This window comes from Amphiprion ocellaris, chromosome 20 (assembly GCF_022539595.1).
Source record: "Amphiprion ocellaris isolate individual 3 ecotype Okinawa chromosome 20, ASM2253959v1, whole genome shotgun sequence".
NCBI classification, from domain to species: Eukaryota; Metazoa; Chordata; class Actinopteri; family Pomacentridae; genus Amphiprion; species Amphiprion ocellaris.
In genome coordinates, this window is record NC_072785.1 from 24,296,733 (window position 1) to 24,317,357 (window position 20,625).

General features: G+C 37.7%; 2 protein-coding genes across 2 annotated transcripts; both read left to right on the forward strand.

Moving 5' to 3' along the window:
• The first annotated feature begins 3,780 nt into the window (after positions 1-3,780).
• On the forward strand, positions 3,781-12,045 carry dnajc5gb (DnaJ (Hsp40) homolog, subfamily C, member 5 gamma b). The gene is made up of 6 exons (XM_023285490.3): positions 3,781-3,937; positions 4,220-4,349; positions 6,857-7,070; positions 7,223-7,376; positions 8,405-8,470; positions 9,495-12,045. The coding sequence occupies exons 2-6, from the start codon at positions 4,237-4,239 to the stop codon at positions 9,581-9,583; spliced, it is 636 nt and encodes a 211-aa protein (XP_023141258.1). The 5' UTR covers positions 3,781-3,937; positions 4,220-4,236; the 3' UTR covers positions 9,584-12,045.
• Positions 12,046-12,141: 96 nt separating this feature from the next.
• Positions 12,142-20,618, forward strand: LOC111578619 (proton-coupled zinc antiporter SLC30A2-like). The gene is made up of 8 exons (XM_023285526.3): positions 12,142-12,279; positions 12,365-12,561; positions 13,764-13,910; positions 15,074-15,227; positions 15,311-15,509; positions 17,547-17,652; positions 17,728-17,862; positions 19,120-20,618. The coding sequence occupies exons 1-8, from the start codon at positions 12,215-12,217 to the stop codon at positions 19,251-19,253; spliced, it is 1,137 nt and encodes a 378-aa protein (XP_023141294.2). The 5' UTR covers positions 12,142-12,214; the 3' UTR covers positions 19,254-20,618.
• Positions 20,619-20,625: the final 7 nt, after the last annotated feature.

The following is a 20,625-nucleotide window of genomic DNA, read 5'->3' on the forward strand; positions in this document are numbered from 1 at the left end:
TGTGTGGGAGGAAGGCTTTTTTTTATATTGACTCCTTGCTGGTGATTAATATTGTTTTTTTTTCTTTTAATTTTTCTTAGTCAAGTCACTGTTGCTTATATAGTACATTTAAAGTACATTTAGAACTACAGCCAATGAGCCAAAGTGCTTTCCAATAGAGAAATAACAAGCAAATTGACCTAACTACTTTAAATATTGAGGTTAAGACTCTACAGTACTATTTATTACGTGAATTTAGGTTAAGAGCCTACAATATTATCTAAATGAGAAATTAATCGACTAACTTAAATGATAAAGCTAAGAATTTGCAACAGTGATGATGAACAACAGAGACATAGGTGTTGAGGATGATGATGGAAATGCATTGAAGTCAGATTGCAGATAGTCATGATAATAAGGGCTAGGATGAAGATGGAGGTCAGCTTGATGAGTGAGCTGTGGAAGATGTCCACATGGTACCTGGCCACCATCAAGCTCACAAAAAACGTCTGAAAATTCCGGGACAATGACATTGATGGAGACTTGTCTCCTTTTCTAGGAATGCTGATTTTATTTTTCAGGGATCAACATGGTCATGGGGTACATTTGGTGCCCTAGGGCAAGAATGTACTGATCTAGTGAGGACGACCTTTATCTCAGATGAATTGTACAACATTGTCTGTTCTTGTTACTGAAAACATATTAATGCTAGATTAATGACATGGTAATACTAGTCCTGCATCCATAAAGAAGTAAGGAGACTCAGAATAATGTTCTTCTTGCTGGAGATATTTTGAAACAGACTTTCACTAGGTATAAGCTTCAAAGCTGTAAGCATCATTTGTTTTCCTCTTCAGGCCTAAACAATAAGCCAATGCAATTTTAAAACACGTGAAAATATCTTAAAATGTTTTTTAAAATGTAAAAAGAAATAGTTGTTCATGGATTTACCATAAAACTAAATGTAATTATTTTTGACATTAAGTTCATAGAGTTTTATGTTGAGTGCTCAGGCGCATGTAGTCAACAGGAGTGGATGTGTGTGTAACTTTCTGAAGAAAATCGCATTTTTGAAAAGAAAGTAAATATTTGGTTTTTTCATGCCCTTATAAGAAAAAAACAACAAAGAATAATTTTTTATCTTAGGCTTTCATAATTCATGCATCGGGGGTTAATTAAACAGTTTGACATTGCAGCGCATGCGCATTGCGTAACGCCTAATTACAACATAACTGTGGAAGTTCAGCGTCTGTCTGGTCACTACTGAAATACTTTACGGTCACTGCTGATTTCTGTTCTCTCTTGTAGTTTCCCATCTGCTCTCTTCCTCACCTTTCTTCTGCTAAATAGTTTTGTGGTTAGTCAAACGCCTTTCACCACTCATTTAAGCTAACGGCTAACTAGCTGTAGCTCGGCGCTGGTACGGAAAGCCAAAGGGGTCAAAACTTATCTGTGCGCGATATTTGTTCACGCTCATAAGCAAGTTTGGTTCAGCAAAATTACAAAACAACGACGGCAACAACAACAACGTTTCATCCACCAATACAGATTAGGAGACACACGGTGCTCTGCAAAACTACACACACCAGCTGCTTTATTATTGGTATTGGTAATAATAAACGTATATATTCATAACATACACCTATGAGATCTAATGCAATCAAATACAACACCTCTGGTATTTCAGAGAAAAAAGATCAAATGCTTCTTGTTGAGACAAATTAAGGCCCCATCTTAGTTCCAGTTCTAGAAATGGTTTGAGAGATTGTGTCTAGGAAAATGTGTTCAGGGGAGCTGAGCAAACTGCATGAATGCAGTTCAGTTCATTTGTGATGGTTGTGGTTCTAAGAGGACAAGGACAGCAGAAGAGGAGTGTAGGAGGGACACTTACACTAACCTGAGGGGAGAGACCAGCAGCCGCTTGGAGATTTGTGGAAAAGGAGTCTAGATTTAACTTTTGTTGGGTCCGACAAAGACAGAAGTCCACATCTAGTTCAATCAGGATCATCCAACCATACATCTGAGATCAGCTCACTGTCAGTAGTTTCATATTGCTCAGGAAAATCCAATGTATCCAGTCAGCTCTTGGAGCAAAATCCACAAAGTTAACTTATGTTTAAACGTCCCACATTTGTTTAAAGCCAAGATGCCCAGAAAGTGGATTAAACTTCCAAATATCTCCTCTTTTTTCCAACTCTCACTCCACACTCTGTTCCTCTCCACACTGCCTTTGTTAGATAATCAGCTCACAGGTGTTCCTGATTGTTTCCTCCCATCCTCTTGTGTCCAGGTTAAATCATCCATCCATCCATCCATTATCTATACACCGCTTAATCCTCACTAGGGTCGCGGGGGGGTGCTGGAGCCTATCCCAGCTGACTTAGGGTGAAGGCAGGGGACACCCTAGACAGGTCGCCAGTCTGTCGCAGGGCCACATACAAAGACAAACAAGCACTCTCACATTCACACCTACGGGCAATTTAGAATAATCAATTAACCTCAGCATATTTTTGGACTGTGGGAGGAAGCCGGAGTACCCGGAGAGAACCCACGCATGCACAGGGAGAACATGCAAACTCCATGCAGAAAGATCCCGGGAAAGCCGGGACACGAACCAGGGACCTTCTCGCTGCAAGGCGAAAGTGCTAACCACTACGCCACTGTGCAGCCCCTCAGGTTAAATCAGACTAACAGAAATATATGCAATGCAATAAAAAAATAGAGTTATCACTTTTTGATGTCAACAAAAACTGAAAAAATCCCACCTCTTTCTCAATTTAAGTTTTCAATTTAGTTTTTAGCTTTGCTTTATTGCTATGAACATATTGGTATGGACAATATTGCCACAGTATGAAAGAAAATATGATAATTATGTTACATGACAAACAAAGTGCATTTATGATTTACCTAGCAAAACACAATAAATAATTATGAACAATAACAAGAAACAAAAATATTTTAAAAAGAAGTAAATGCGTGCATTAAATGATCTAATATGATCTATACTTTTCATCAGAAAACAAGAAAATAGAATTTTTATCTGACTTTATACCTATTTTTATCTTACTCTTAGTAAACATGTGCGTTAAATGATCTAATGTGATTTGTACTTTTCATCAGAAAATAGGAACATAGACTTTTTCCTGACATATCTATTTTTTTTATCTTACTCTTAGTAAACATGTGCATTAAACGATCTAATATGAGCTACGCTTTTCATCAGAAAACAGGAAAATATATTTTTTATATGATTTTATGCCTTTTTTATCTTACTCTTAGTAAACATGTGCATTAAACGATGAGCATTAAATGATCTGTAATGATAATGATAATAATAATAATAATAATAATAATAATAATAATAATAATAATAATAATAATAATCAATTTTCATCAGAAAATAGGAAAATATACCTTTATCTTACTTTTTCGTTTTACCCTTGTTTTAATGGTTCTACTGCCGTTTTTCTTATGCTGTATTTAGTCTTTGAATTTTTAAATTATATTTTTAACGTATTACGACATTTTTCGTGCTTTAATTATTGCGCTTGTATCATAGACTGTATCAGCTGATATTATTGAAATGATTCATATATACTGGAATTAGCAATGCAATAATTTCAACATTTAAAAATTCCACATATATAAATCAACATTTCACTATTTACCTCCATTTTTTCACTTTTCTTTTGCTACTTAATTCTTTTATTAATGAATGAATGAATGAATTTTGTTATTATTTTTTTAATTTTTACCCATGATCCCTTGCTGTCGCGCACTTCCGGCTCCACTGTAGCGGCGGCTCTGAACTCTGAACTTCTCTCCGGGTCCTGAGGAGATCAACACAAAGTTAGGAAACCGTGTGACACTCTCTCCAAACGGAATAAACCTCAAGTCAGTCACCGGACAACTTTCGGATTCTATGATTCGACGGAAAACGACAATATTTACTTGTCCGGTACGTGAGTTTCAACTTTGTGCTAAAGTTCCTCCTGTCGGTTGACGAACGTTAACCCCGCAGGCTTTAACGAGTTAAACGTGGACCTGCGTCTTAACCAGCTTAAACCAATGTGGTGTAATAATACTAGTTCTGCCGGGACTTCCAGCATTCTTAACTTTATTTGTCCCGTTTTATTTGCTTCCTTATTGTACTTCTGAGCCATCACAGTCATTCCTCTAGTCAGTCCGCACTGCATGTACCAGGAAATGATTTGTAGTCTTCATGGTTTGTGTTTGACAGCCGCCACAGACTGAAACATGGAGGATCCAGACAGAACTCAGAGGAGGTTGTCAAGAGCAGGAGACAGTTTGTACAAGATCCTGGGTCTGGAGAAAGGAGCATCTCCCGAGGAAATAAAAAGGGCGTACAGGTGTGTTGTAATAAGGTTTTCCCATTCATTTATTCAAAAAAGTGACACATAATCGCCACAGCTTGTATGAGACCCCATTTGTTATGTAAAGCAAGTTGATTTCAATTTCTTCAGTCCAGGGTTTCTGCAGTGCATTAAAAAGCATTAATAGTCATTAAATTGATTTTGTGAAAATTAAGGCCTTAAATGGCATTAAAAATCATTAAATTTGATTCTCAGTGGTATTAAAAATTCTTTCTGCAATTTTCAAGAAAAATATTTGACAGTAACAATATAATAATATATGATTATAGACTGCGATTCGTCAGATACGTGCATCTGCATAAACAGGCCGAACCATTGTGATAATTGTTCCCGGCCGGTTGGGTACAATTGCCAAAAACTGCATGTTTGTAAAGTTGTCGGCAGGCTGGACCAGGTGGAGGAGAACTGGGAAATGCAAATTCCATCAAAAATGGCTAGAAAACATGGAATTCAGAGAATGACTACAGCCTGTGGGTGGTCAGGGGTGGTTTCCGGGTTCAGAAATAGTGAAATGTAGGGACAGTTTTCATATAAAAATCATCTTTTACAAAAAAAAACCAAACCTGTGTAATTTGTTGAGTTCACGGTCGTGGCATTAAGATTTTTACAGTATAGCATTAAAATGGCATTAAAAAACGTTAAATTTGACTGGCTGATTTCTGCAGAAACCCTGCAGTCTAAGAACCACTAGAATCTGCACCCTGTGTAAGTAAGTGCTTAACTACTTACTATTACTGTGAATATGACTATCTTAGCGCTAGGGTTTGACTGATTATCAGTTTGGCAGATCCAGTATTCAGAATTTTTCTGATTATTGGTATCGTTATTTTTTTAAAACTGAGTTCCAACAAAATAAATTAATTTAAACGTGCTATTTTGCTTCTGATGCAGCCGCCTCTGTATCTATAATCAACACTGTGGTGTCGTATGCTGCCCTGCCCAAGGCTTTATCTGATTGGTTACACATGACAAGCACTGAAGGATAAATGTTGACAAGTTCCCCTTTAAAGGTCACATGTTGTGAAATATTTTAATTAATCAACGTCTCACGTGTCAACACAGTATGTCCTACAATTTTTCACCTCAAAATAGAGCAAAGGCGGTTATTTTATTTCATTATAGTGTGATTCACCGGATGTAAGTGGTGGGTTTATGTCTGCCATTGGCTGGTTATCTCAATGCTATGCAACAACAACAAGAAGAAGAAGCTTTGGGCAGCAACTTACCACACAGAAATGGAAACTGAAACTATATGTTTTGCTGAAGATTTGGATCGCACAGTCACGCTGCTCTACTAGTTATTTTTTCAGTGGATTATCAGTTTTAATCACAGTGCTTGTCTCCCTGCTTGCAAATGTTCCACCACAAGATTATCAGCCTCAGCGTTCCATCCTTTGCTTAGCTCCGCCCACCATCACTGGGGTTAGTTTAGAGAAATAGAAAAAAGCCAGAGCGTTTTGTTCCTCTATCGCAGAAAGGTAGTGTGGTGCAATCAGAACATTATAATTTACAGATTAGGTTGGTTTTAGTTTGGTTTCAGTGTCTGCAGCTTTAAATGCACCTGAACTGCTGCTAACCACACCCACTTCAGGAAGAAGACTCTCTCTGCCTCTGTGATCGACAGAGCAGGACAATTAATTATAAGGCAGCAGATGCTAATGTGAATGAGTGTGGAAGACTAGGACTTTCTATCAACTCTGACTTCCTCTCTGAACAATCATTTGACATGAAGAATTTGCCAATTTATCTTATGTGTTTGGTGTGTTGGTCAGACAGTGTTACGGCTGTATAATCAGTAGTTAAAGGGCTGCAAATTGGGAAGTGACAATTAAGTGATTGCTGGTTAACATGCAATTTCAATGGGCTACAATCGAGTCACTATTTCAAACTCCTCATGGTCTGACGTGTGGACATATGGTCAAAGTAAATTGTAACGTTAGCCATTTTAGCAGCACAACATGCTAAAACTAAGGATTCTTCTTGTTGTGGTGACATTGCCATTAAAAATAAAAGTAATCTTCTGCATGTTCAGTCCTCAGATTCCTCAGAGAGTGCATGAAGACTTTTGTGTTCACTCTAGCAACTAGCAGCTGAACATTTGGTGTACTTTGCCTGTGGCTGAGACATTTTACAGTTAGCGGATGACGCTTTAAAAAGTTAATAAACTAGTAAACTACAGAGAGAACTTCAAACTTATTGTGCTTACAGATTCTACACAATTGTCCAATAAAACAGTGTAAAGTAGGTATGGTCAGATTGCTAACTCCTGAAAGTTACACAAATAGTTGAGACAGACAGGTGTTCAGGGAATAGGGTTTCTAAAACTACCTGACCATCTAACAAACTGTTCTGATTTAGTATACCAGCTCCTTAAAGGCCAAATAATCTACATTTAAGTGCATTCAGTTGATTAAATTATTGAGTTAATTGCAAACTAGTTGGATAACAAAAAGTGATAATTCTAACTTTTTTTTTTCCCTCAGAAAACTGGCATTAAGGCATCACCCCGATAAGAACCCAGACAACCCCGAAGCGGCTGAGAAATTCAAAGAGATCAACAACGCCAACGCCATCCTCAGTGATGAGAACAAGCGCAAAATCTACGACGAATACGGCTCTATGGGCCTCTACGTGGCCGAGCAGTTCGGGGACGAAAGCGTCAAATATTATTTCCTCACGACCAAGTGCTGGTTCAAGGTAAGAGGCATGGGATGCTGTCTGAAACCTGCAAACAAGTGAATATCACACAAATAGCTGTGTAGTAATTGGAAGTGGGTTCAGCTGTGGATTTGAATTTGTATTAAATTGTCTTAAAAAACATCACATGTACTGACATTGATTTCCTGCAGGGTCTTCTGGTGTGCTGCAGTATTATCACCTGCTGCTTCTGTTGCTGCTGTTGCTGTTTCTGCTGTGGAAAGTGCAAAGCCGAAGAAGAGGAGGAAAATTTCGTCTACATGGACCCTGAAGACCTGGAGGCACAAATCAGAGAACAGGAAGCAGGTAAGGGGCTTTAGAGGGAGGCTATCTTCTGCAAAATGTCCAGAAAATCAAGGTACATTGTGATAAGTTAAGACGAAACAATCGTTAGAATGCAATCTGACCCCTTGTGGATGTACATTTAACTCCTCCAAATACACCATAGACTGTGCATAAAAGATGGATGTAGCCTTTAGGTCTGAAATGTAAAATGCCTTAAACCTGCATTCTTTCTAATGGCCAGCAGGAGGCGACTCCTCTGGTTGTCAAAAGAAGTCTGATTGTATAGAAGTCTATGAGAAAATGGGCTTGATTTATTATCTCAGTAAACATTTTCCCAATGAGTTTATGGATTCAGTTAGCAGCTTCAAGACTGTAAATACATCATAGTATAAATAATGGTCCCATTTAGAGTAAAATAGTCAACCCTAACCCCAGGGTATGTTTTAAGGGCTACCTTGTGTTTGAAAGGTTGCCACAAAGTATGCAAGCATTTGTACATTTTAGTAAAAATCAAGCAGCTTAACACCACACTTGAAATTGGCTTTACAATTTGAGGAATTGGGATTTTTCTGACAAATAATGAGATTTTATTTAAATTCAGTTTGATATTCATCATATAATAGATTTAAAACATGTTAAAAACAATTCTTAAGCTCTAAGCTGTCATAGAGATTTAAGGAATACTTTGATATTTTGGTAAATATGCATCTGGAGATAGCAGGTGGTTAGCTTAGCTTAGCATAAAGACTAGAAACAGGAGAAAACAGCAAGTCTGGCTCTGTTCTAAAGTAACGTTTGTGTGTCTACTGCTGCTGGTAGACAGTTTGTTGACTTTAGACAGAGGCAGGGTTTCTGTTTGCAGTCTTAATGCTAAGCTAAGCTGCTTGCAGCGACACATTTACTGTCCTGTGCAAGAAAATATCAAACCATTCCTTTAAATTTCTGTATTCACTTACATTGAAGCTCTGGAGACTGTCTGATTTATACATTTCAAGCAGTTTTGTGAGGAAGCAGTGTGGGTTTTCTCAGTGTTGAATTGTGTTTTACAGCTGGAGACCCTGTAATAGTTATTCAGCCCAGCTCTAGTGACTCTTCTAGTGCTGCTAATACTACAGGTAAAGCTCTCCCCTCTTCAGGTAACGTTCAACATCCTCAGCTCGCTGCCGCTTTGTGCTGCTTCAGATCTTAGGGCAGTTTTTTTTTTTTTTAAACAAGTTAATGTTTTAGCAGCTTCTAACACTGCAGCTGTGGACTGTGTTCCTGTGAAATAACACACTAACAACATTTCAGTGTAATTATACCTCAATACATGGGTTAAAGAATGCAGAATTATCACAGAGGGTGATGTATTTTATGATCTGTGTTGCATATCCTTTAGCCTTCTGAACCCCAAGCAGTTTTTGGACATTTTTTGGTACAATTAACCCACTGTGGGATCATTTTTTATTTCAATATTTATCTCTTCATCTCTGCATCCAAAGCCAGAATAATACATCATGTATTTAAACAGGCATAGACTTGAGCTAAATGCAGTTCTTCAACATCTTCTTGAATACATGAGCGACTTTCCCATATTTTAAAATGTCTCGAGGCAAAAACAGATAAATTAAAGCACCTCTGGGAAAGATTTAGAAGTTTGCAAAGCACTTTCTGCACAGATTAGGTAAATACATTCACTGAAAAAGAGGATTACATTTTGTTAAATAATTCAAGTCCCTCTTACAATTGTTGACCACCGTACTGGGCTACATGATAGAATCAGATCTCCTTCTTTGCTGCAAGATAAACTGAGCATTTGTTAACTTTTTAATGTAACAGTAGAATTTCCTCTGTTCCACTGTAACTATCTTTTAAAGTATCTTCCTATTTGTTGATTAAACTCCTAAAATCTCATGTCTGTGAATCGAAACTACATATTTGAAAGTTTTTTGTTTGTTAAAAATAATCCCTTCCTGCTTTAAAATCACTTCAACTCCCCTGCATCTCGTTCTTATTTTTGAAATATGAAGTCTGATTCTGTCATTTGTGTGCTTCAGTGTGAACATAATCAGCCACGAGGATGACTGCAGATTTTGCTCATTGTACGTATGAAAAAAGCACCATATGGACAAATTAAACTCTGTTTTTCTTTACCTTCAGCACGTGAAAGCGACCCGATCGTGACTCAGCCTCAAGCGTCCAACGGCACCACGGAGCACGGAGCCATCCAGATGCCCTGGAAGGAGTAGAAAGAAATAAACGCAGGAAGAGATAAGCGAGCTGGTGACTGAGTCGTGTAAACCCGGACGGCTTCAGGTTCTGGACTGCAGCTTAAAACCAGGTTATAATCAGCGTCTGTGCTGAGTTTAAATGCAGTTTGTGTCTGACGTGCAGAAAACATTTTCATCTCAGAGGCTTATTTGTTTACATGAATCAAGCAGCGATGTGATTGTGCCATAGTTTTAATTATTATTATTTTTAAACTAATGGTTTCATATTTATCGTTTAATTCTTTTATTTGTGAACTTTGGGCAGAGACGAATTTCATGCAGACCAAAGCCTCTGATGAGCTCCTGATTAATGTTTAGTGCACTTTATATTCACAAGTTTCTATTTAATATCCTAAAAATGCCATGATGGTCTGAGAACGCCTCGGCCCAAAGTTCAGAAACGTTTTATTTGTTTTATCAACAGGCTGATTCAGGTTTTTCAGGTCAGTCACAGCGCACATAGAGACACACTGTAGTGGTAAAACAAAGGGCTTCCTGACATAGTGGACCTCTGTGATGATTCTTTAAGATTAAACAAATGTTTGAACGTTGTTGCACATTTAGCTGATAGCTTGGAAATATATCAGAGAAGATTAATATTGTGATGTTTTTAAAGAAAAACGCTCAAACCCCTTCCTTCTGAGAGTTTGATGGTACCATTGTTCATCATGTCTGTGCTTTATCGCCTCAGCTTTACATAGGATGAAAAAAATCCCGATGGTAGTGTCGTCAAACTGAGCCATAATCACAGAACAACTGCTGCAATAAAGCACATATTAATTGACAGGATGTGAGACATCCAGATATTTAAGCGCCACAAGTTTAGGTTTGTAATCAAGGTAGCATTTAGAAATAGGAAACTGTTGCGTACAGATATTTGCGATGGGCCACAAACACAGCATTAGAAGTGATTAGCTTAGCTTAGGAGGAAAAAGCAAGCTTGATGTCTCCTAAAGCTCTCATTTGGCTGGTAATGTTTGTCACGTGTCGTATTTCTGGGGGTGGTTAGCCTAGCTTAGCATTAAGAGTGGAGGCAGGGGGGAGCAGCTAGCCTCTCTGACTTTCTGGACTCCAATCTGCAAGATAGTTTCATCTCTCAGCTCCACAGTTTGTTGTAGTTATTTATCTGTTTGTTATTAAACAAAGGAGATATCTGCTCATTAGCTTCCAGCCTTTATGCTAAGCTAAGCTAACGGCATCCAGACACAGACGCAAGTTAAACCAATTTTCTCTGACTCTTGTCATAATAGAGCACATATTAATGGACAGGATGTGAGATGTCCAGATATTTAAATACCACAAATTTAGGCTTGTAATCGTGGCAGCATTTAGAAATATGACACTGTTGCGTACAGATACTTGCGATGGGCCTTGAACGCAGCATTAGTAGAGCTGGAACTGGCAAGCGATTAGCTTAGCTTAGGAGGAAAAAGCAAGCTTGAGGTCTCCTAAAGCTCTCATTTGGCTGGTAATGTTTGTCGTATTTCTGGGGGTGGTTAGCCTAGCTTAGCATTAAGAGTGGAAGCAGGGGGGAGCAGCTAGCCTCTCTGACTTTCTGGACTCCAATCTGCAAGATAGTTTCATCTCTCAGCTCCACAGTTTGCTGTTTATCTGTTTGTGATTAAATAAAGGAGATACTTGCTCATTAGCTTCCAGTCCTTATGCTATGCTAAGCTAACTGCATCCAGACACAGACGCGAGTTAAACCAATTTTTTCAATTTCCGACTCTTGGAAAGAAAGTGAGCGAGCATTTAGAAGAAAGTTTTGCTGCTGTTGGTTTATTCGCTGCACACAAGTCAAAACACACAAAGTACTGATGACGGCGACACAAACGATCAGAACTTTGTCTGCGCTTGACACTAAAGCCAACGTGTTTAAACACTTCATTTTTCAGATTTATTGCCTTTTTATTTTTCTGGTTTCCTGTTTAATCAGAAGCATTAAGACGATATTTTCTCTGTGGTGTTTGGGATTGTTATTGTTATTGTAAATTCTGAGCTATATTTTTGATTGGAGGTTTTATGATGAATTGAGTGTATATTAAGATACAGCCTTAAATTATATGATCTTTATTCATCATGTTTAGAGTATATTTTTCTGTTTTTCTTCCAAGAGGAGTGCCAGTCTGACGCATGCTTCTGGACAATCCCAGTGTTTTGTGTATTTAAAAGTCCATTCGTATACTTTTATGTGCCACAAGTCATACTTGACAAACTTCACAAAAGTGCCTGAATATATTTTAGTGGGATATTTTTCTTTATTTTTTTGCTCCAAGTTTGATTTTTTTTTATCAAAGATTGTAAGAAAATTGTATATTTACTTCAATCATCTCAACATTCCCTTATATTTTTCTACTCTTTCCACTTATACCTGCTTGTAAACTGTGTACATTTTAAAATTCCTGCAAAATGAATGTTAATAAATTTGGATTATGCTGGAAAACGTCGTTTCACATCTCCTCTTTGCTCAGTAACCATTGGCTCCTGCAGTGCTCCACCCCTGACAGATAACTTGTGTGTTTTAGAGCAGGTGGTAAGTTGTCAAGCTTCACTTTAACTCCAGTTAAACCTAATAATCAGTGAGTCTCTGACGTGCAGTCACTTAAAGACATGGAGTTCTCAACGGATTCAGAGAAACAGCAGCTGATCGAGACTCACTTGGAGCATCTTATATGGTAAATCTTTCACCTTTTTACCCTCGTGTAAACTTAAATTCAGCACATTTTGCTTTGAAATGTCTGATTTTCTGTCCTCTGTCAGGACGAGTCCTCCAGAAGAAAAGTATTCAGGCTCAGAGTTCAGTGAAGAAACCTCCAGTGTGGATGGTTCGTGGGAGTCTGATTGGTTTTGTCAGGAGACGACTGGGATGTCTGAAAGTCAGACGAGACGTTCGGCCAGAAAGAAACTCTACGTGGCCTGTGCTGTCAGCCTCGTGTTCATGACCGGAGAGCTGATTGGTACAATCAAACACTGATGTCCTGCCCTGAATGTATTTACATTTTTGAAAGAATTAGGTTTTTGTATCCTGAGTTTTTAAAAATTTGTCTCAGTAAGCTGTCAGCAACATTAACCCTTCTGGGTTTTTTGCTCGTCACATTTTTTTTTTTTTTTTTAAACTCAGTGTGGGCTCATTTTTCACAGCAATATAAAGTTCTGCACCTCTATGGAAACAACACAACTGTAACAGGAACTAAAGAGAACTTAAAATGGGTTTTGTGCACAATTGTAACACCATAACCCATAAAAATTATTATTTTACAATTTTAAAAACCTGGAATCACCATATTTAACATTTTCCAAGCGCTCACAGATGTTACAACTACTAAAAAAACCTATGGTGGCTCCACATACTATTAATAATTTCCATTTTTAATTTGTTTCTATACTCGTTTCCTCTCTGTGAACACTCTGCAGTTCAGCTGAAAAATCTGAATTTCTGTCACATCACTGCTGGCCACAGCTGAGTCACTAAAGGCTTCACAGTTGCACCAAAGCCTGCAGAATTTTTAGTTATTTACAGAATCTGGTTCGAGCAAATATTTAATTTTTGGCATTTAAAAAAAATATGTAGATTAAAGTGATTTTGGTTAAATATCGCATCTAAGGACAGTCCGAAAGATGAAAATAATCGCTGAATTTTTGTCATGTGAGTGTTGGTTGGCGATGAGTCACTAAAGGCTTCACAGTTGCGCAAAAATATACAGAATTATTAGTTTTTTACAGAATGTATTTGGCACAAATGGTTAATTTTTAGTGATTTTTTTTGCACATAGAGTGATATTAATGAAATATTAACACTTTAGGCTTTAATCTGGATCATTTTCACAACAGAATAGCAAGAATCAGGCCATTTTTACCGTCACTGGCTCTGTAATTTTGGCATTTTTTGTTAAAAAAAGATTTAAAGCGAGTATTAAATTGATAAACATGAATCTCCAGCCTTTTCACAACCTGCCAAATGTGAAGTTTAAAGTACAGAGAGCTTCATGCTTTAAACAAGTGAGATTTACAAATGAATTCCTGTAAAGCACGTTGAGCGATTCATCCTGGTCTTTACTAGTCACATTAGAAGCTTCCTCTGCTTGGTAAATATTTCCTCTCTATCAGTTCACACACATGCAGCTTCTTCCTTACCTACTGCTGTGTTTCTCCTCTGCAGGTGGATACGCTGCTCACAGTCTGGCCATCATGACGGACGCAGCTCATCTTCTGACCGACTTCGGCAGCATCGTGGTCAGCATCTTCTCTCTGTGGATCTCGTCCAGGCCTCAGACACAAAACATGACCTTTGGATGGCATCGAGCAGGTGGGAAAAAGTCACAAAACAGAAAAAGTTAGAACGTAATCATACTTTTAAGCATCCCAAACTGGTACTTTTTGATGCCCTTGCAGCTGGTGATAGTAAAAAAAGGGATGGTTACAGCTTTGATGCAGATTTTAGCATGTTATTATTTTGCATTTTAGGTGTTTAAGCTGCTTTCTGGTGCACAGACTACTTTCTAGAGCTGCTTTTGCTAACTCTAAAATGTCTCAACAACAATCAAAGCTCACCAAATGTTCCGCTGTTCTCTTTACATATTTCTCAGTTTCTGTTGTCAGACCATGGAATTAGTATGAAAGTGACTGAAATGCAGCTCGTTAAGACATGATAACTAGCAACTACTTAACAGCCATTTCCCAAGCTGCCGATCTGCACAGCTAAACTACAGATTTTATAATCAGAAAAAACTCACCCCAGACGAGTTAAAATTCTGAGCTACTTCCATCTAAAACGACCACTCAGAAAGTCCCGGCCTCACACACTCACTCGCGTCTGTTTGCTGCCATGTGGCGTCAACTGTTTGCTCCACAGACACAGAGAGAGTCTCCTTCCTGAAGGGGGCGGGGACAGCAGCAGCTCAGCTTAATTTAAAGCTACGGACACAGATACGGCATGCTTAGTAAAGTACAAAAACTGATTGCACTAAAATGTGTACAATTATGGTAAAATAAACCATTTTTGTGGTATTGTGAGCTGAAAATTTAAAAAATGATGTGACACTTTGCTGAAAAGGGGCTCCAAAGTTATGTTAAGTTTCATTTTATAGCAGATTTTGCTCACTTTTAGGTTCATTTTGCAGCACCTGTCTTTGTGCGTAATTATTTTTGCTTTGCTTTAATCAGTATTTAGAGCTTTGTTTCATATACAGTCAAGCCCGAAATTATTCATACCCCTAGCAAATTTTGACTTAAAGTTACTTTTATTCAACCATCAAGTTTTTTTTTTCGTCAGAAGTGACACAGGTGTTTCCCAAAAGATAAGATGATGTACGAGAGTGTACATCATTGTGGAAAAAAGAATTTCTCAGCTTTTATTTACATTTAAAAGTAATTTTAAGCCAAAATTTGCTAGGGGTATGAATAATCTCAGGCTTGACTGTAAATGACTGTTTCCTGCATCTTCTATAACTCTCGTGTTGTTTTCCACAGAGATTCTGGGCATGCTGCTGTCCATCGTGTCCATCTGGGCTGTGACGGTAGTCCTGGTCTTATCGGCCGTCCAGAGGATCACGGATGGAGACTATGACATCGACAGTCAGATTATGCTCGTAACTTCAGGCTGTGCTGTCGGGGTCAACGTCCTGTGAGCGCGCCGAGCTCACTTTCTGAATCATTTCTGTTTGTTCTAGATCAGCTGCTCTACTAAAAATAGTCTGCTTTACTCAGGATGGTCCTGATCCTGCATCAGTCTGGCGCCTCACATGGCCACAGCCACGGGTTTCCCACCGTCCGGACGCACCAAGACAAACAGCATCACGGTCACGGTCATGGAAACGCGAGTGTGAAGGCTGCTTTCATCCACGTGGTGGGAGATCTGCTGCAGAGCGTCGGCGTCCTGCTGGCTGCAACCATCATCCACTTCTGGGTGAGCGGCTGCAAAAAAAAAAACACTTCAAAATCACAAGAAACAAGGTTCAGAGTCTACAGCTGGGCAATAGCGAGTCTTTCTGCTCTTGATTCAGGAATCTCAGCCGCTCTTTCTTGCAGATCACTCCAAGTTCTGACATATTTTAGTCTTTCTTACACTCCAACAGCTAGTGTTTTTTTGTCATGTTTTAGAAGTCAACCTCTTTTCATTTTCACCTTTTCTTGACTGACTGCAGGACATTTACATCCTCAACCTGCTGATATTTAGTTAAATTTGTTGTTCCGCTCATCTCACTTTCACACAATTCAAAAGCAGAATATTTAACAGGTGTAAGACTCTTTTTTCATTAAGTGCTGCTCTTTTCCCCCGAGACTATGATAAAAAAAAACCAACGAGGACTGCATAGAAATAAAAGAAACAAATAAACTGCCCAAAACGAACCAGTTATTTTAATAAATCTAACTCTCAGGTTGAAAACTCAAATTCAGACGACTGTTTCCGAGGTTGAAACTAAACTGTTAATAGAAAAAAGGCTGATATACTTTAACTTAAACCCTTAAAACAGAGTAAAAACAGAAAACTGTGTTGGTTTTACGGATGCAATGAGGAATAAAACCCTGCAATAACACAATTTTAAAGGCAGATATTACTTTTGATATTTGCAAATTAAAAAAAATCTGCTAAACATTTATCAGACATTATATTTTCTGTATACAATCAAAGATAGGATTAAACATTTTTAATAAGGTCACCTCCTTGCTCGGTCTCGCCACTGCTCCCGTCAAAAAAGGGGCAAAAATGCCCAAAAACATCTTTAAAAATTGCTGTAATTATTACCAATAAATGTACAAGACAAAAACATTCACTCTGGTGGACATTTTTGGGATCCATATGCAGCAATTGTTTTGACATTTGTCAGCTAAAATACACACCAACACCAGAAATGACATTAGTTATGTGTGAATCTGAATCTGGTAGCTTTCTTACATCGTCCTGCTGTTGTAAATATTCACCAGAGCAGCAGATGTGCGTTAATCCGCTGCTGAAAATAGTCCCTGTTTTAGTGTAAAAACTGCAGTGTTGAGGTGTTTTAGGAAATTATTTTAGAAAATGTTAGTGTAGATTCTCAGTTATCTGGATCACAGTAATCCTTCATGGTAATTTAGTTCTGAAAGAAGCCTCTTAAATGAGAAGTGAAACATCTCCAAGGGCCAAAACGAGTCGTCAAGTTGCTTTTTACTGAAGCTCTTAACTCCGTTGTGTAACGACTTGTGTGTCAGGATTTACGTTGTTTAAACAAACAGGACTGAAGCAGAGCCACACCTCAGGCTCATTGTCTAAAGATTTAGTTATAAATACACAAATGAACATAAACAAGAGAGAATAAATCCACAGGAAAAGCCTCTACATCAGGGGTTTCAAACATGCGGCGACTTTGTAAAGTGTAAAAATTACAGAGAAGACATTAGTTTTACAAGTTGTAGTTTTGTAAAACTATAAATTTATGATAATTTCTAGACCATGACAAGTTGTTTGGATCATAAAGTAAAATACTAGATTGTTCAGTTCCAGATAGCTGTGACTAAACCTTTTGTGCTTTTTTTTTTTAGATCCACTGTGATCTGGAAGTTGTAATGTGTAAATGATAAACTGAGGCATAATGTTGTTGAAATTGAACTTATTTCTTGTAAGAAATTTCAGGTTGTTCATAATGTTTTGTAAAAAGATTGTTTCTGAAATGTGAACATTTTTCAGAATGTACTTTTTTGCACTAAAACAAAAGAAAAATTTAGAGTTGTCGTTATTTATAGGTTATTATGCTGTAATTTTACTGGTCCAGAACACTTGAGATGAAATTGGGCTGACTTTGACACCCCTGCTCTACATGCACAAGTGTACTTTAGTGTCTAAACATGTAAGAACACAGAACGGACTCTTGGTGAAAACATGGAGTTAAATTAATAACATTTTTGCTCAGTATTAATCTCAACTGTGTGGTTCTGCGTCTAGTTTTATCTCTCGTCTTCCTCACAGCCTGAATATAAAGTCGCGGATCCGATTTGCACCTTCCTGTTCTCGGTTCTGGTTGTTGCGACAACATTTCCGGTCACGAAGGACGTTTTCAGGATCCTGATGGAAGGTAAACGCGTCCGTTCACCTTCATTCTAACTTTAATTACACCAGTTTATGTGATGTGTTTGTCTGCTGTGTGCAGGAGTCCCTCAGGATCTGAGCTTCAGCGCTGTCAAAGATCTGCTGCTGTCTGTCAGAGGAGTCGCTGCTGTTCACGGTTTACACATGTGGAGCATCAACATGAGTCAGTCTCTGCTTTCAGTCCACGTGGCTGCAGGTAAAACCAACACTGCTAATCTCTACATACACGGAGCGTAGGGGAGGTGCTGCACAAGTAAGAATAAAGGCTGATTTAGCAGCTTCCTACTTCTCTCCTACTTCTGTCCTGTTTGTTTGGTCAAACTGTTTACATTTTTCCTGCATTTGAAGTCTCTAATGTACAGAAAACATTGCAGGTAATATGTCACAGAAGTGTTGCAGGGCTGCAACCAACGATTATTTATCATCTGAACCCCAAAACCTCCCAGCATGCTTGAAAGACTTTAAAGAGCCAGAAAGAATTACTGGACTTTCAATTTTCCGACAGTCCTTGAACTACTCATCTGTGGAAAAATAATCCAAGTCAAGCTTAAAATCACAACTTTTCCTCCAAATCTTTTCATCCTGCATGTCTCGTTCAAAAATTTACAAGAAATTATACACATTCTATTAAAAAAAAAAATGTGCCCATTGGTGCAACTAAGAAGCCATGAGCAACCAAAAATCACAAAATGAAAGCACTTTTCAGCTGAACTGCAGGCAGTGTTTACACAGAGCACAGGGGAGACAGGTAGGTAAACAATGATTAATTTAAGTAGGAACACATCCAAATGTCTTTTTTTTTGTTCTAAATATGAGACAAAACATGCAAAATTTAAGTTCAAAGAGTTAACAAATGCTAGAAAAACTGCTGATGGATCATTCAACTAATCATTAGATCAACAAATTATTTCAGCTCTATAACTGGCTTCTAAGTATGTACATAAATAATAAAACTCATGAATTGTGGAGGTTAATAAATGTTCCTGAAGCTACTACTATTACAAGACGTATCGACTTATAAAAAGGAAGAGATGAGAACTACTTGAAGGAATTTTCATCAATAAATCTGATATTTTTGGCAGAATTCAAGGCTGGTCCAAATTACTGACCGTAAATGTTGCTTTATTCTACAAATGTAATCCGTTTTTCTTTTGTTTCTTGTCTGCAAACAAAGTTTTACATCTCAGTAAGATTAATCAGGATAAGCGTCGAGCCAAAACTGTGACCTTTTAAAGACCAAAATACATAATAAACTGTTAATATGTCATAAAAATATCCATTTCTGTTCTGGAGTTTTGGTTTATTTCGTTTCTGGAAATACAAGCAGGCAAATTCTTGCTCGTGCTGAAGATAAAATAAGGAATAACAAAGTAAAAGTCAAAGAAGTGACGTGCTGTCAAGTCATCGACGCCTCAGCACTGATAGAAAACGTTTCCTTTATTTGTTTACACAGAAGAAGATTCTGATTCCCAGATGATCCTCAGGAAGGCGACAAAGCTGCTGAGATCCGAGTTCGGTTTTTCCAGCATCACGATTCAAGTGGAGCGATGCAGGATTTCTGCTGACAGCCTTGAAGCTGTAAGATGAGTCCAGACCAGACTAATGACTGGAAAAGAAACGAATGAGGAAAAGAGTTCCTCAAGAAATGGTTGCTGCAGTGGAACAGCCTCTGACTCGAATGTTTTTAAGCAGCAGCGACGTTTTACAGCAGGACTGTTTTCCAGCTACACACTGCAGAAAGTAGTCAGACTCCGTCACTTTTTGCAAGTTTTATTAAATTAAAATAATAAAGTTTGCATTCTTAGTTTAATCTACTCCTAACTACCCAACATGACATATTTATTGATATTATTGTTTTGTGGATTTTTTGAAAGAAAGAAACTGAAAACTTGGTGGCTCCGTCCATCTTTTATATACAATCTATGATCTGAATGCTTTTGAGGAGAAATTTCAGTTTTACATTTTTAATAAATTAGCATAAATTTCCAAAACTGTGGTTTTACTTTGTTATTGTAAGTTATTAATTGTAGACTGATGTGAAAAAAGTCAGTTTTTCTATCTAAAACGAAACCTACAACACAGTAAAGTGTGAAAAAGTGACAGGGTCTGACTACTTTCTGGAGTTTCTGGTTCATGTTTTGATTGCAGGAGTGCAGTACTATAAAGCCAGCTGCTTTAACATTTAATTACATGTATCTGATGCAGATACACATAATTACATTCAAGCTAGTTAAGAAGAACATTACAAATACCCACATTGTCAGTTTTCTCATTACAGATATCTAGAATTCAGCAGCAGATATCTGTAATGAGAATTGCAGCTATTACAGCTAAATTATAATTAGCTGTAAATCCAGTTTTAGGTGTCTACAGTTTAGCTCTGACTAGTCAGAATTCTAGTTCAGGATGTTGTTAAGATATCTGCATTGTCCTTTTCAGATATCTTAAGTTTGAACTTGTCAGAGCGACATTATAGAGGTCTTGAACTGCAAATCTGCCAAGTGAAAATGTAATTACAGAAATCCTGAATTAGACTTTTAACTTGGTAAAATTGCAGATATCTGTAATTACATGTCGTAGGTTTGCTTCTCAAACTGCAGACAGTTTTACCACCTGCTAGTCAATTTCAACCACAAGTCTCTGATGAACGAAGCTATTTTATGACATTTTAAACAATCTTATCCACCACAGTTTTGTCTGAAACAGTGTTTAAATTTGCTGGACATCCATGAGCAGCATCATACAAGACAACTCAGACCAGTCATAATGACATTTGCGATGTCTGCAACTATTATTTTAACCAGTCAACACTGAATTACAGATATTTCATTATCTTTTGACAACAGATAGATTCTGGTATAAAAATTCAAACTGTGCAACTACAACTAGTCAAAATGACGTCGCTAATGTGTGTAATTTTATTTGTGGAAGCTATTAAACGTTAAAACAGGCTGCCAGA

What these genes read in the sequence shown, in the direction of transcription:
- dnajc5gb (XM_023285490.3), top strand. Translation starts at nt 4,237, where the DNA reads ATGGAGGATCCAGACAGAACTCAGAGGAGGTTGTCAAGAGCAGGAGAC. An exon ending in AATCAGAGAACAGGAAGCAG is followed by an intron (nt 7,377 to 8,404) that starts GTAAGGGGCTTT and finishes TGTGTTTTACAG; the next exon opens with CTGGAGACCCTGTAATAGTT. An exon ending in TAGTGCTGCTAATACTACAG is followed by an intron (nt 8,471 to 9,494) that starts GTAAAGCTCTCC and finishes CTTTACCTTCAG; the next exon opens with CACGTGAAAGCGACCCGATC.
- LOC111578619 (XM_023285526.3), top strand. Translation starts at nt 12,215, where the DNA reads ATGGAGTTCTCAACGGATTCAGAGAAACAGCAGCTGATCGAGACTCAC. An exon ending in GCTGTCGGGGTCAACGTCCT is followed by an intron (nt 15,228 to 15,310) that starts GTGAGCGCGCCG and finishes TGCTTTACTCAG; the next exon opens with GATGGTCCTGATCCTGCATC. An exon ending in TTTCAGGATCCTGATGGAAG is followed by an intron (nt 17,653 to 17,727) that starts GTAAACGCGTCC and finishes TGCTGTGTGCAG; the next exon opens with GAGTCCCTCAGGATCTGAGC.